Source organism: Bemisia tabaci, chromosome 10 (assembly GCF_918797505.1).
Source record: "Bemisia tabaci chromosome 10, PGI_BMITA_v3".
Taxonomy (NCBI): Eukaryota; Metazoa; Arthropoda; class Insecta; order Hemiptera; family Aleyrodidae; genus Bemisia; species Bemisia tabaci.
This window is the reverse complement of record NC_092802.1, coordinates 17,258,176-17,275,433: the sequence shown is the minus strand read 5'-3', so window position 1 is coordinate 17,275,433 and position 17,258 is coordinate 17,258,176. Positions and strand designations below refer to the sequence as shown.

General features: G+C 40.6%; 1 protein-coding gene across 1 annotated transcript; it reads left to right on the top strand.

Moving 5' to 3' along the window:
- The first annotated feature begins 7,462 nt into the window (after positions 1-7,462).
- Positions 7,463-17,122, top strand: LOC140225712 (uncharacterized). The gene is made up of 2 exons (XM_072305442.1): positions 7,463-7,616; positions 12,999-17,122. Exons 1-2 carry the CDS (start codon positions 7,566-7,568, stop codon positions 14,106-14,108), a joined length of 1,161 nt encoding a protein of 386 aa, XP_072161543.1. The 5' UTR covers positions 7,463-7,565; the 3' UTR covers positions 14,109-17,122.
- Positions 17,123-17,258: the final 136 nt, after the last annotated feature.

Genomic DNA, 17,258 nt, shown 5'->3' with positions numbered 1-17,258 from the left:
TTCTTAGGTATATTAATTTTTAATCGCGTTTGATTCTACTAAAGGCACGAGTCGGTTTGGGCCGCTTGATTGCGGACAAATTAAAAAATATGTTTCTTACCTCTTCCATTCTTAGGAGACTTCAATCGATCTCTGCAACTTTCAAGGGTAGTCCACGGCGAAACAAAATCCAAGAGCTACATCTGGATTTTAGGGAAACGGTAGAGATGTGGGAGGGGGGGGGGGGGTAGTATCACAGTACATGAGAAGGGCTGAAAGTCAACCGTACAAGAGCTACAACATGCATGTTCACCGAGGGGTATCAGCGAGTAGCTAAAGGTTAGACGCGCAACCGACAATGAGCCGTTACACCCAATAGATCGGCGCTTTTTATATCCTGTATTTCAGACCGCAATAACCATTGCAAAGTATAGTACTTTTATAAATTTTTCTCCCCCTCTTCTCGTCCTTGTTGATGTCGTAAGCACTAGTCTAGACCCTACGCACCGCTTTTACGGCCACGATCCGGACACATCGGCTACGTCAGGACTTTCTATGACAACTATAAAAACTGTAATCATCAGAAGATGATTACAGTTTTTTCAGGTTTTCAGCCTTTTAGAAAAAAGTCGCTTATGCATATGCACGAGCGCACCACGACGTTTTCGCGCCCTTTTTTCTAGTGTTGACGTTTCCGCGCGCGTCGAAAGTGAGATTGACATTTCCGCATCCTTATTCACTGGTAAATATTTACACTAAGCAACGTGGCAACATTGCGGTAAAAAAATAAGAATGTATGTATAAAGCTTCTTTTATAGCGCTCTCTGGCGCTCTGCGATACCTAGCCGCCAAAGCCCCAGGGCTGGATTAAGGGGATGGCCTTATGGGCCGCGGCCCATGGTGGCAAAGGGGGGCGGCAAATTTTGCAGTTTTTTTAAATGTCGGTATAAAAAAAAATGGGATTCAGAACAAAAAAATACAAACGATGAAAGGCGATAAAATCTCTCATTTCCTGAGTGTACAGTTATTCTAATTGTGTCGTCTTTCGGTGATACAAGAGACAGCACCTTTAATTAGTTAAGTTAAGACAGGAGGGAAACACGCAATTTGGCATGGAGCGGCGCGGCGCAGAGAGCAATGATGACTCCTCAATCCAGAAATTCTTGAACCATAAATGAAAATTATAATTTTTTTATTCAAATTAATAGAATTAAACTTAAATTGATTGATATAGAAAATACTATATTTAAATAATACACTTACTAATCTCCAGAGTATAATTATGTAACTTATAAAATAAAGAAGAAGCTTTAACCTAATCCTTATCCTATAAATAAATCAGCAGATGGTAATCATGGAACTATAACCTATCATTTTTTGAATAACACCATTATTTAATCCTACAAAACTCCCAAAAACTGTTGAACTAACTCTAGCAAAGAAAAATCTTGAAATAGAAAATAAATAATATAATAAAATCAACGGAATTAACTTTATTAGAGTAGATAAAATAAAAAATCTCATTCATTCAAGTTTTCCACAAATTAAAATAAACCAAAAGTGAAAGGGAAATATTCCTATCTTAAGTATTAATCCCAGAATTAAGATAAACCTACACAAATAGCCCAAATTAAATATTTAAAATAAAATAAACACACGTATGACTGAAGAGTAGCCCTCGGCGCGGCGGTCGACATGTAATACATGTTAGCACCTACAAGACTGCATGAATACTTCACGCATTGCGTCCAACACACTGCGGTCAGCAGCGGTCGACGTGAAACGCATAGCGCCTACAAGACTGCATGAATACTTCACGCATTGCGTCAAAAACAGTGCGGTCAGCGTGAAAAGCAAAGCGCCTACTAGACTTCATGAATACTTCACGCATTGTGCTAAACACAGTGCGGTCAGCGCGGCCCGGCGGCGGAAGTTAAAATTATTAAACCATATTTATGTTTGTTCTTGCATAAGTTTTATGTTCATTTCTTACAAATGAAAGGCTTTGTTCACACAGAGATAAGTTTATGGAACTTAATTTTCGCGCAAAGTGCCGTGAACTTTTGCTAGTAGTGTTGACAGGGCTTTTGCAAACAATGTGTCCAACACGAGTAAACGCGTCTTATGCACCCGCAGCAGCACCCCTCCCTTTCCGGTACGTTCTCTTGATGTTTTTTATTGAAGTTTCAAAACGAATGAGAAGGGGGCGGCAAGATGCAGGCGGCCCATAGGCGGCAAGTAGGTAAATCCGGCCCTGCAAAGTCCCCAATCCTCCCAAAGCCCTTCAGGGAGTTGGCGAACCCTCATTCCTTCTAAAACCCCCTGTCGCCTTCCTTTAATTGGGCGTCCCCTTCGTCTCCTCCCAGGAGGAACCCAATCAAGCAACTTCTTTGGCAGCTTTTCGTCCGTCATTCTATTGAAATGACCATACCAGACATGCTGTCTTGTCATGACGTCGAGTATGACAATAAGAATAAAAATTAAAAATCCAATTAAAATATTATCACCTCACCAGCGGGTCGATTGTTGAATCGATATCGAATGCTTCTGATCGATAAATCCCTATCTTAACAATGCTATATATCGATCAAGGTCATTCGATATCGATTCAACAATCGAGGAGCAGTAGAAGGTAAGAAAGGTCTTCAATGGAATCATTGTTCGCTCCCAATTCCGCGTCATGGCGACGTTTTATGTCTTGAAGAAGCCCCAAAAATTCGAGGGTCGTCAATTCTTCATTCCTACAGGAAGTGGTCGCAAAATGGATTCCATTGGCTTTATCTCTTTGTGGTTTTTCGAGAAATGCAAATTTCATTTTTGCGAACCGATTTTGATTGCCGTTCGACACTGCGGATTTGCAGTTATACCAAAAATGGTGCGGGAACGTCATTTGACGTCCAACTGACGTCAAATGAAAAAGGGATGCGGAAATAACACAATGCAACAACGTCATGCTGCTCGATACTTCCGTGCTAAGGAAAAACGCCGTCAGAAAGGAAACAACCCACATTTTCGAAAAAATTGAGGTAAGAATGTTTCTGAGTCTCACTGGCCGTATATTTGCTCCTGCCAAAAACTGAACTTCTAAAAACAAACAAAAAACTTGTGAAAAGAGGGGTTAAAGTTTGTTTTTTACATTGAGCCTTATGCAGGAATAAAACCTCAAACCTCTTTTTCTCAGTTTCAACTTAATGTAGGTTGGTTCCTTTCTGATGAACTCGAACCAATCGGAACCTCGTTCAGTTTCGAACCTTGATACCTAGAATTTCTCTCGGTCCACTTCAACTTTGAGGATCGTCTCTTTTGGGAGATTTTCAGTTGCCCGAAACTCAATTCAGTTTCGCTTGGCAAAGCGTACCTACTTTGCCCACTCTTCATACCTCGGTTGTCAATCGCGTTGACGAGAGGCTTTGATGGATATGGGTCGCGCACAAATGACGGCTGCGATGAGCAATTTTGGGCATCGGTTTGGTGCACACCTGAGTCAATATTACCCATTCCCAAGTCCACGCCCCTCGAGATGTAGATACGCACAACGCAAGTTGGTAGCACTAGGTCTCGTTCATTCGAGTGCATGTGAAACAATCGATATCTATAAATCCAGGTTTCCTCTCCAAAGAGTTGATTGTCCCCTATCTCAGCAATACTATTTATCGATTCAAGTTATTCCGCTAATTTCTTTTGTCGTTCCTGTAACTTAAAAGAGCGTATCTCGATTTTCACATGAACCCCCGAAAGCATAGATTTACATACAAAACACGGCTCACGTGGAAACTAAAGATACGCTCTTAAGTCAGAGGGGTGACGATTTGATAAAGACTCGACAATGGAGATGTTGCATGTGTGAGGAATTTGCGATTTGACTATTGATTCTTACGTAAAAGTTCGCGAGAAACCGATGGCGCCACTGGTTTTCTCTGAAATCATCTCCCAAGCTCAAAAAAAGCTTTCAAGTTGAGGGCAAAATGGAGGGGATATCCCACGCTATCCTGAGAGTCCACCTCTACACCAAGACAAACTCTCCATGCAAAGATAGGGGGCAAATACATTAGCAGGGTTGCCGCGTTTTCAGTTTTAAAGTCCCCAAATAAAGTGGCAACCCTGCTAATGTATTTGCTCCCTATCTTTGCATGGAGAGTTTGTCTTGATGTAGAGGTGGACTCTCAGGATAGCGTGGGATATCCCCTCCATTTTGGCCTCAACTTGAGAGCTTTTTTTGAGCTTGGGAGATGATTTCAGAGAAAAACAGTGGCACCATCGTGTTTCTCGCGAACTTTTACATAAGAATCAACAGTCAAATCGCAAATTCCTCACACATGCAACATCTCCATTGACCTGCAGGAATCGATTATCTATTTGGATATAAGCGAGAGACGAACGGTGTTACGAACATGCGAGAGTTGCCCGTGCAATGAGAACGATGAACGAGTAAATAAAGAAGCAGGATGGAGTTGCAATCCTTGCTCCATAGGTTCAAGGTTTTCAAGGTTTTTTCTTCTTCCGGGAAACTGTCACAAGTGCTATTGTTATCCCAATTTAGTCATTAATCTACCGTGCTGAGAGCAAACGATGTATTCACATTTGGATGTTACCAAACTGCTTTAGAAAAACATTCTAAAACAATTCGACAATGAAACTCCCAAACCATGTCTCTTGGTTTCCGATATTGCGGACTTCCAGTCATACGTATTTTTTAAATTGAGAGCTACTCAACGTCAACTCTCGAAAACTTCCATGATTGTGCTCCTCTGTGCGAGGCAAATTCTAAAAAATTTTAAAAAATGATGCTGATTTGTTCTCTTTTGCAAAAATTAAAATAGGAGCGGTGATTTCTAAATACCACGATAGACATGCGTGGTTTAGAAGTTTCACCGTCAACTTGCGAATTTTTCCTGTGACATTTTCGGAAAATTGTATTCGCAATGAGTCAATGGAGAATTTGCAGGTTTCTAAAAGATAAACTTTGTTAAACGGAAGCTGATTCAATTATCGTCGCTGTGTGGTATCGCTGAACGGCAATCGGGTGAACGCGTGTGGTCCAGTGGCGTGGCGTGCATTGCGATTTATCGATTGTTATGCCATTTAAATCGATGGAAAAGGATCGATAGACAGGGTGTTCGCAGCGAACACCTTAATAATCGATTCTTTACCATAGATTTAAATGGCATAACAATCGATATATCGCAAAGCACGCCACGCACTGGTTGCGGTTAGAGGGTTGGACGGTTTCGGCTAATGATGGATTTGATTTCGTTTCAACTTTCCGTTCAACTTTGCCAATTGGATGAAAAGTGGAACTGAAATGAGCTGACGTCAAATTCAAGTTTCCTATCAACTTTCCATCCGATTGTTGCGTTCTCGCGTCAATTTCATATGATCCAACTTTATTCGACGAAGCTGAATAAAATTTGAATGGAAATTTGAACCGTGTGACCCGGACTTTAGTAGCGCGGCTGCTTTCTTTTTCCTGAAGATTTACCCGAAAACAATCGTGATTTTTTTTCCTCGCTTAAAATAAAGTGTGCATCATACCCATTTTTTTGCGCTTTTCAATTTCTTGGAAAAATGCAACTATGGAATTTTTTCATGGAAATCGATGAAAGTCCGCATTGCAATTGCACATTCTGGGAAAATTTTTTAAAGCAAGAGTATACGGCGAAAATAGGAAATTTTTGAATGAAGAAATACGGAACCACGCATTTTTGACGCATGGACGTGACGTGGGTGAACGTGTACGTCAATCGCCGTCACACGACAAAAAATACGTCCTATCAATAATAAGCTCATTTAACATCAATACTCATGTATGCATTATATCGATGTGTATACTGAGGTACACTGGAAAAAAAAACACATTGGATCTAGAGTCCAGACTCTTGAAAACATTGACAAGAAAAAGGACTCTTGATTCAATCAGATTTAAGCTTAAATCAAAAGAAATCCGCTCAAATTAAGAGGCTTGGTTCTTGATTTAAGCTTAAATCTGATTGAATCAAGAGTATTTTTTCTTGTCGATGTTTTTAAGAGTCTGGACTCTAGATCCAATGTGTTTTTTTCCAGTGTACTTGTCAGAAACTGTACAAATGAAGGAGGGAAATTCTCGAGTTATCAAGGTAAAATTTTTCGAGATCCTCCGGTTTTCGCCCATTCGCGAAAGAAAAATGAGGTCCCTTGGAGTTACTGAGGTTTTTGAGTTGACGAGGTTTTAGAGCTATTTAGGTGCCAGTTATCGAGGCTGAAGTGTAGTATCAGTTTATAAATCGCTGTTTTTCTGACGTACTTAGGTGACTTGCACCTGCTTTTGCGTCACAGCAATGGCTAACGCAAATGGCCAGGAATGAAAGTTCTGATTTATGTCCGAAATATGGTACATATTTTCAAAACACATTACCAAACCGCCACACATGGATGAGACCTCTCGTTCTTATATCAATTTAAGGCATCATTAAGGCAAGGAATGATATGTTGAATACAAACTGTCACGCTTCCTTGTTTTTCAGTCCTATTGCCATGCCTATGGTCTCTTCGTGAATTTATCAAATTGTTTTTTAAGCAGAGATCTACAATAACAACAGCAATTTTCTTCCCATGTAATTTTTTTTGAGCGTGCCAGTAGGGCTCGCTTTTTTTCCAAATATACCTACTGCCCCAAAGAATAAGAAAGTGGAAAATTCAATCCCTGGCTCAATATGGAAAACCCCAAAATATTTTCTCTGATTCTGATTTACTTCATCATTCTTTTCAGGATAGCCAATGTTATTTTTGAACCTTTGCATTAGAAGACCTCTCTCACGTGTTTAAAAATTTGACGTAGTACCCGTTTGATTGATCACTCAATCGTGGCCATACGTGATCCTTCTTATTTTTTGAGCAAAATCTAAAGTCCCTTTTGAACTCAGCAGCCAATAATACATTAAAATACTTCCATTGCTTGCATTTGAAAATTTGATTAGCTTCCCTCGATGATATATGTATAGCACTCCTTTGATCGAACGCCCATTCATCATAAGCACGTGGAACTCATCTATGCATTGCGCATCTGAAAAATAAATTGAGTTAATTTTTGTAACGCGTGTGATAGGATAAGGCGGTTGTCACTTTTCAGTTCAACACTAAAACATACGAAAAAGCTGTCAAGAAAATGTATATTTGGCAGTATCGATTGATGTGCGGTTGCTCTGCGTACGAAAATCTAGGACCGATAAAATTTGGCGGACACTTTACTCATTTTACAACCATGATCATTGGCTCATCCCCCGATAATTGTTGATTTTAACGAAGCATGTATAATCGCAAATTTTTCAACTCATTTGGCACCGCTGTGTCTTTTCCCGCTATCGAGCAGACAATCACGAAACACACCTCCAGAATTTGAAAACAAATACACATTCCGCGACCGAGGGCAAATAAATTCATTCAGGGACTGCTATCGCCTGACGTGAGAAAGTTTCACGATTTTTTCGTGTTTTTGTTGACTGCCAATTTTGGTCGTGCCTCGACGCCTTGCTTTGATTACTCAACCTTCGCGCGTGCCTGAATCCCTCGTGGGTGGTTAGTGTTTGGTCGGCAGGTTGCAAATTTCAAGCATGGCTCAGAAATTCCTTTACGCGATTTTAGCCATCTGCGCACTCACTGAGGTATGATTCTTAAATAGCATTGACGTGTTCTTGTATTGGGAAACATGTGTAAAATAGTAAAATACTCCGGATTTAAAATTTCGTCATTTACCTACGCAAAAACGTACTCTTGAGATCGCAATATTGCATGTTCGAGTCATGATAGACGTAAGAATAAAAAAGCGCAGAATGCAACTAAAATAGACGCATTATGCCAGAGTAAATCTCAGTGGAGCGAATTGAAGCAGTTAAAACAGGATAGTTTGCTCGTGAAACATGACATGAAAATTCGCACTTAGAAATTTATTATACCAATTCTCCCGATAAAGAACGCACCGCACTCTTCCACACGAAATTCAAACATAAGTTTTATTTAAAAATAATTAAAGATGAAAAATGATCATAATTTGCCTCAGTTGGCAGTTCAAGCATGAATATTTATCCAGGCTAACAACAACGTCGTCCAGTGGTGACGTAAATCAAATGGAGCGATGGGAATGCGTGTTTTTCAAATAGACAACTATTCCCGCTTTAAGGTATGATTTTTGCCTGTGCAGAGAGATATTAGGAGAACCTTTGGTAGATAATATCTACTAATAAGTTTATGTATTGTCTAGTAGCTCTATCAAAGTTTGTAAAGCAAAAAAAGTTGACCTATCCTTTTCAAAAAGTATGTGCTACGGCAAAAGTATAATTCGATGCAGACAAGTTACTCCGGTTTAGAAACTCATTTGGAAACTGAAATTGAACACTGACATGTGGCGAAGTTCCTAAAATAATAATAAAACAAGTTGGTTTTTGCAATCGCTAGCGATAGCAATATTCGTCATGGGAACTTTTGCTTCTGGGATATGAAAATTTTAAGGTACAGTTCGTTTGTAGTATCTTCAGAATTGAAGGGGCTATGTAATTTTGTGTCGACATCTCTTTTTTAACATTTTTAATTTTTTTTCTTTGCATACAAGAAAGCTGTTATTTACCAATTATTTATTTTCGTTGGATTATGTATGGTTTTTGGAAGTTAACGCATTTAACTTTCAGTTTCGTTTTTTCGGCGTAAAGTATGATATTTTTACTCTACGCATATGCCCGAATACGCATCATAACGACGGTGAAACTACCAAACCACGTATCTCGTTTGCGGTGTTTAAAAATCTCCGCTCACATTTTATTTTTTTGAAGTAGACCAAATCAATATCATTCCTTGAAATTTTCACAGAATTTTCTCCGCACGAAGAGGAAAAATCACGGAAATTTTCAAGACTGGACGTTAAGTAGCTTTTCATTTAAAAAATAAAGTATGACAGGAAGTCTGCGACGTCGCAAACCGAGATACGTGGTTTGGTAGTTTCACCGTCGATAAGTGACCTATGTGCTTCCTAAGTTGCCATTTTTTTCATTCAAATAGATGTAACCGAAATGTTAGATGTGTACTACCTATACTACTTTCATGTCATTGCTTTATTTATTTATTTACTTTTTGCGTAGGTATAAATTGTTATTTTTTGCTGAATTTTGGAGAAAATATTGCTTTAAGAACGTGGAATGTAAATTAATTTTATTGAAAAAAGAAAATACCATCATTAATTTGGGCGAACAGAGAAAATATACATCAATATTTGGGTCAACATCTCCCTGATTATATAAAGGATGAATATATTAGTATTTCTGTATCAAAAAACTTAGCTTTTGTCTTCAGAGATACGATGATTCTAGTCCCAGTCAATTTGTTTTATTGAAAAAACAAAAAAACAAAAAATAAATAAAAAAAAAAAAAACAACTGAAATGTTAGACATACTATTTTCATGTCTTTCTATTTGTATCAATAGGTACTTTTTGCTTAACTTACGAACGTTGAATGCAAATTAACTTTATTGAAAAAAGAAAATAACGTCATTAATTTGGGGGAACATGTGGCTGATTATATGAAGGAGGTATATTCCAGTATTTTTGTTTAACATATTAACTCACGAGAAAATGTTCGTACATTTATCATCTACTATTAATTATTTTTTGATGATTAGTCTAAAACATTCAATACAACCATTAAAAAGTAGTTCCCATCGTCGGGTATCGAACTCCCGATCGCCGGGTGCCCGCACCTAATCAAAAATACGAGGCGGTTTAGTCAACTAGGCTATAACGGATCCACGTGAGCGAGAGTAAAAATAGCATTTAAAAGACTCGGGCAATGGGCGGGACTTATCACAAGAGACCTTGACTGCTTTTGGAATATGAAGCGCATTGCTGTAGGAGCCATGGTTCGCACTGTTTTAATGCGTCTCGAGGTTCATCCCAGCATGCATTCCGATCGCGGCAGTTGAGCTAAGGCAATATTTGCGTATCCATGAATTAAATCAATCAATCGAGCTCTGATTTTGACTTCTTTATCCGTAACGAGTCCTCCAGAACAATTTTCCACCTTGTACGATGGTTATTATTTCTTTACTTCTATTTTTCAAATTTGAGGTGGGATAATGGCGGCTTCTCAAGAACACCGAGGTAGGCGATCTTTTGCACCAACGAACAGAAAACTGATGGCGAAAAATAACCAATCAGAACCTCCCAAAAAAAAGAATTTGCCCAAAAACGGAACTTCGTGGTTCTGCGCAGATTTACCAGTCAGACACGACATCTCAAGGTGGAAAAAAAACTCGCTGAAAGCGAATTTTAGCAATCAACACAACTTGACGTAGAGACATGATTGGCTAAAAAATACAACGGTTTTTGATACATCGGAAAATCAACCAAAAATCGGAGACTGGGCGAAACGCTCAAGGTCGCAGAGGTATAGGGAATCCCATAGCGAAAGCAACGGAACGATTCTAATATCATGGGGAACTCCGTTCCCATGACAAAAAAAAAATAATAAAAACCGAAAAGATCATAATTTGCCTCAGTTGGCAGTCCAAGCATGAATATTTATCCAAGCTAACAACAACGTCGTCCAGTGGTGACGCAAATCAAATGGAGCGATGAGAATGCGTGTTTTTCAAATAGACAACTATTCCCGCTTTAAGGTATGATTTTTGCCTGTGCAGAGAGATATTAGGAGAACCTTTGGTAGATAATATCTACTAATAAGTTTATGTATTGTCTAGTAGCTCTGTCAAAGTTTGTGAAGCAAAAAAAGTTGACCTATATCCTTTTCAAAAAGTATGTGCTACGGCAAAAATATAATTCGATGCAGACAAGTTACTTCGGTTTCAAAACTCATTTGGATACTGATATTGAACACTGTCATGTGGCAAAGCTCCTAAAATAAAAAGAAAAATAAAAAACAAAACAATTACTTTTCCATAGAAAATCAGTAGAATTTGTTTATTCTACAGCGGTGCCTTAGGAACTTCGGCCATTCAAGCTCCTGCAATTGAAGTGGAAATTTTTCTACAAATCGGAAAACTTATATTGGAAAACAGGGAAATGAAGATGTCGAAAAAATTCGCGTTTTATGTTGTTTGTTTTGAATTGAAACCTGCGGAATGTGACAGCTGTGTTTTTGAGTTTCGTTTGAAGTTTTCATATCAAGATAATTCGTTTTTACATCGAACTATGTCAAGCTAAATCTCCAAAGCAAGAAGCTCAATAATATGATGCAGATTGTGGGGTTAGGGGTGAGGTAGTTGCACAGCCCAAAAATTGATCTCCAGGGGAAATGTTCTACTGTTAAAGGTTTTCTTAAGGATGGGATTCCACCATTTAAAAATTCCGGAAAATAAAGAAATTGACGTTCTCGGGGAAATTTTCTAGTGGGGGGGGGGGGGGGTTGTCCGGACCCTACACACCCCTCCATCTAACCTTGGCTACGCGCTCTGGAGTGAATTTTAGACTTTCCGAGTGTGTATGTGTGTGCGGGATTGCACGACCCATAATTGTGAGATGTGGGGTTTCTGCACACGCTCCTGCCCCCAGTTGTGGGATAATTCTTCGTGGCCCCACAATCGAAAATTTTTCATGGGGGTGGGGGCATTTTTATGGCCGTAAAAAATGGTCAGTTAGGTTAGTTTATGTTAAATTAGGTTAGACTAGGTTATAAGAAATTTGGTTATTTTGGCTAAAATATTTTACGGTTCGGATAGGTTAGGTTAATTTTTTAACAACGCGCAAATTCGATGACCCCACAACTATTGTCATGCAGGACTGTTTGTGTAAAAGCGAACCAATACATGCATAAAGGCGTATGTATCGGTCGCTTTTACAGCGCTTTATGGAGGGCGCCAGGGCCGGATTTACCTACTTGCCGCCCATGGACCGCCTGTATTTTGCCGCCCTCTTCTCATTCGTATTGAAACATCAATAAAAACCATCAAGTGAACTTGCCAGCGGGGAAGGGGTGCAAAAGACGCGTTTACTCGTGTTGAACACATTTTTTGGGGATGCCCTGTCAACACTACTAGCAAAAGTTTAGTTTGGTAAACCTATCTCTGTGCGGACAAGGCCTTCCATTCATAAGAAATGAACGAAAAAATTATGAAAGAACAAACATGAATGTGGTTTAATGCTCTTAACTTCCGCCGCCGCGCCGCGCAGACCACACCGTGTTCGGCGCAATGCGTGAAGTATTCACGGAGTCTTGTAGGCGCCATGCGTTTCACGCTGACCACACCGTGTTTGGCGCAATGCGTGAAGTATTCAAGCATTCTTGTAGGCGCTATGCGTTTCACGTCGACCGCTGCTGACCGCAGTGTGTTGGACGCAATGCGTGAAGTATTCATGCAGTCTTGTAGGCGCTGATATGTGTTATATGTACATGCCAATCGCCGCGCCGATGGCTTCTCCTTTCCATCTAAGTCCTCGTCAACATTGCTCTCTGCGCCGCACCGTTCCAGGCCAAATTTCGTGTTTGGTTTTTCTCCTTACTTGACTAATGAAATGTGCTGTCTCTTGTATCACTGAAAGACGACAAAATTAAAAATTACTACACTCTCAGGAAATGAGAGATTTTGTCGCCTTTTCTCGTTTGTAATTTTTTTTTTCTAAATCCGATATTTTTTTATACCTACATTAAAAAAAATTGCAAAATTTGCCGCCCTCTAGATTTGCCGCCATGGGCCGCGGCTCACGTGGCCACCCCCTTAATCCGGCCCTAGAGGGCGCTCTGCGCCCAACCGCCACTGGAATCTGTTATGGTATAGATTCTCTAGAGGCTAGCATCTCTCCATCTCTTTTGGGTGTCATCTATTACCTTCTAGCTTTCCGGGTGTGTTCCCTCTGGTTTTTCGCCTTTTTGCAATGAGAGAAAATTCCTCTCATGGCTCCAGCAACAGTTTGTGGGCGTCCCCAGGCTAGTGAGAGAGATGATCACCCAATGAGGGAAAAGATGCACAATTTGAATATAATTTTACGGCGCATAGCAAGTTATGGATGTCTACCCTTCATATTTTATTGTACTCTGCCTCCAGGTCCGAGCAGAAACATTGTACTCCGTCTCGGGCTACGCTTTTCCGCAAGGCGTGTCCACGACCAACCCGATTGGAATGGTGAGCGCCCTGCAACAGACCCTCAACAGTCACTACAACATGCTGCCCGCCTCTGCGCACACCGCCGCCTACGACCGCGCCAAACAGGTATTCGACATTGCGGCCAGCCGCGCGGCTCAGATCAACACAGCCCTCCCGCCAATGCCCCAGCTCAACACAGCCAACCTCCCCACAATGCCCCAGATCAACACGGCCAACTTCCCCTCGGTGTCCCAGTTCAGCACGGACAAACTCCCGTCGATGCCCCAACTCAACACGGCCAATTTCCCTTCCTTGTCCCAATTCAGCACCTCCAACATACCTTCGGTGTCTCAGCTCAGTGCGGGTAAAGTCCCCACGCTGTCGCAGCTCAACACAGCGGATGTCCCCACAATGCCTCAGCTCAACACAGTCAATGTCCCCACGATGGCTCAATTCAACACGGCCCTCCCGTCGTACACCGCGGAGAATAAGCTCAACACAGTCAATGTCCCCACGACGTCTCAACTCAACACGGCCCTCCCGTCGTACACCGCGGAGAATAAGCTCAACACAGTCAATGTCCCCACGATGTCTCAACTCAACACGGCCCTCCCGTCGTACTCCGCGGACACTAAGCTCAACACAGCTCTCCCATCGTACCCGGCGGCGACTCAGCTCAACACAGCCCTTCCGTCGATCCCTTCGGCAACTCAGTTCAACACGGGCCTCCCGTCATTCTCTGCGAATCAATTCTACACGGGCAACATGCCGTCCGTGCCCGAGGTCGTCCGCCCGTCGAATTACGACGTCGCTCAGTTGACGAACGGCCTTCCGCTGGCGCTCAAGCAGTTGCTCAACATCGTGCAGTACGTGAGGAGCGTCTGCCCGCTCTGCCAGTCCATCGACAGAGCCGTCGCTGCCGGCGGGATCCCCAGGGGCTCCTACGCCGTGGACGGCGCCGGTCGCATCTACCGCGAGCAGGGCCAGAGGATCGTCCCCTCCAACTACGCCATCGATGGATCCAGGCTTGTCGATGTCTCCACCGGAGTGACCATCATCTCCGTTTATTGACGTCATCACTGAGCTGAAGACCGATTATTGAGATTGGTAAACAAAGCTATAGACAAAGAAGACAAAAGGGTAACATTGCATGGTGTCAACGATCATGGTGTCAACGATCATGGTGTCAACAAACCTAAAATCTGATCATGGAGTCAACAATCGTTGACGTCGTGCTCAGGCAGTAAAACGCAAAAATGGGCCCTGATCATGGTGTCAACGATCACGGTGTCAACAAACAAAAAAATATCTTCCTTATAAGTAAAATTACAAATTTAAGTGCACAGGAGAGGTCTGGGTCACGTATGATTGGTTAGATTAGATTAGAACACAAGAAAAACAAGACTCGAAAGTTGAAAGATGTTATAAGGGGAAGTTTTAAGTTTTGTTGACGTCGTGATCGTTGACACCGTGATCATATTTCATAAAAGTCAGAATTTTTTTATTTTTGGATGATCATGGAGTCAACAAAAACTTAGAAAAACTGTTTGTTGACACCGTAATCGTTGACACCATGCTACGTTATCGACAAAAGAGATAAAGAGGGATCCTATTCTGTCGTGCTAAGGAAGAACGCCGTATGAACCTTTAGGTGTTGCCAAATTTCCTTTCGTAAATTACGAATTTCCGAGAAAGTTTGTGCATATTTTTCTTCCAATTTTGCAGATAATTTTGTTCTCAATTATATCTAAAATATCTAGAAATATCAATGAAATATATGCACCTCTTCCCTGAAAAATACTGTTTTATCCGAGGAAATTTGGCAACTCTCCAATGTTCATACGGCGTTATTCCTTAGCACGGCAGTATTGGTGGAAGCGAAGGGTTGCAATGAACAAAGGCAGTGGGTAATAGACTAACTAACGGCAACCCACGAGAAACCAGATAGGTAGTTAGTCCATCATTTTCTCCCTTAGTCTATGGGGACCACACATTTCAACCAATAGGATCACTCCATACTCTCTACTTCCTTTTTGTCAATAGCTTTGTCTATCAATTTCAATAATCAGGTAACTGCGGACCGATTGTAGAATCGTATTCGAATTATCTTGATCGATGGATTCCATATCTTAGGAAGGATTTTTATCGATCAAGATTTATTGATAATGTTTCAATAAAGCCGCAGGTTGATTATTGAACTTGATAGACGAGGAACAGGAGGAGAATTTGAAGCGACTCTATTGGTGGAAGTGGTTGGTTGCAATGGACAAAGGAGGTAAGTAATAGCCTAACTAACGGGAATTCACGAGTAGAGTTGGATTGCATTTTGCAAAATGGAATCAAGAGCAATCCAATGTTGCTAAGATTCTGCTACAATGTTTTGCAATTAAATCACTGAAATCACGCAAAGAATTTTTACAAAGTCAATTTTCATCTTGAAATTACAGTTTATTGGGGGTAAGGATGAATGTTGTTCAGATGATCAGATTATATTTACAAGATAAAAAAAGTTGAACAATCTTAGCGACATTGGAATACTAATGCCTCTTTTTTGCAAAATGCAATCCAGTAGCCCATCATTTTCTCCCTATCAGAACCAGACGTTTCAACCAATAGGATCGCTTAACTCTTCGCCTAATTTCATACGGAAAAAAAGAGGTAGGAGCTAAGTCTCAACTCGAACATTTCGAATAGACTGTGGTAGTATCCCAATTAATTGTGTTAGTACCCCAGTAAATAAGATCACTGACACAAATGTTGTGATACTACCCCAACTTGAGTTGCGGCACTACCACAGTTAATTGGAAATGCCCGTATCGTCCAACAAATTGGAGTACCTAGCACTCTAATTTTAGGGGATGACACCTAATATATTTTTTTCTGTGATGTATCTTTTGTCTATCACTTTGTATATCGATTTTAATAATCAGCCCGCAGGCGTTAATTTGAGGACGAAACATTTCGCAAGCCTCGAAAATAAATCAACGGTATGGCCGTAGAAAAGCGTATCTCGATTTCGGTGTTTCAAAATTCTCCTAATTTAAGAGACCTGTTCATACAAGAGACACGGTCCACTAAGTATTATTTTTACAGGTAAAATCGCACGCAAGTCACGTCGAACACATCAAAAATGATTGTACAATCCACCCTTTGGCGCAAATACCGTGTACTCCGCACTGCATTTTTTCAAATTTATCATTTTGGGACAGTTTTTTTTCGTGACCGGCAATTAGGTTTGTAAGACAACAAACTTAAAAATAGACATAAAAATACCTGAACTAGAATAAAGAAACAGTCTCGCTAACTGTCACGTCTTTTTTACGTACGATATCGATCGGCTCAAAACATTTGTTTCAACAACACAAAAATCAAGGTAAAAACAAACGCTTGAGAACGATTTAAAGCGAACGAGAGAAACACTTACGAATTCAGATTTGTTTACGTACATTCATGGGTGAACCTACACTCCGAAGACTGAAATAAACTGTACGCAAAATTTAGAGGAGGATCCAGCAATTTGGCAACGTCGGATTTCCTCCATTTGAACCTATGCTAAATAATCGATTTTGTCGAAGCACCTGGCCCTCCAAGAATCGATACATTTCCTTAGGTTTAAATGGAAAAAAGATAATGTTGCCAATTTGCTGGATCCGCCAGTGCTGCGGATGCGGAAAATTTTAGAAAACGCCGGAAAAACAACGCCATAGGTTCGTCGAGGAGTGAATTTGAACATTACTAGTGTCCTCGAAGTGATTTTCGTGTTGTTCCACCCACAAAAAAAGCACATGATCAACTATTTCTCTTAAATGGAACAGACTCATTTTTCGAAAACGCATTTCTCGACATTTTACGCATCGAATTTTCTGAGAAATTTCTTCAGCAGGGTATGAAAAACTCGCACGAAATACGAAATAGTAACACGGATTAGTCATGTTCCGAAATATTAAAATGAGATGGAAAATTTACAATGTCGCAAATCGAAATACGCGGGCTTCGTAGTTTTAACGTCAAAATTTGACGAAGTTAAGGAGAATGCAACTTATGGTGGAAATCCAAAAAAAAAGTAAAATCATTGTACTACTGCCTAGAGTGGTTTATCTTTCATTATTTGGCACATGAAGAAACCCCAAAAATTATAAGAAATTTGATCCACCTCCCTCAGGACAGGAGAGGAGATCTTAATGCCAGACATATGGAAAATAGTAAAAATTAAACAAGTTT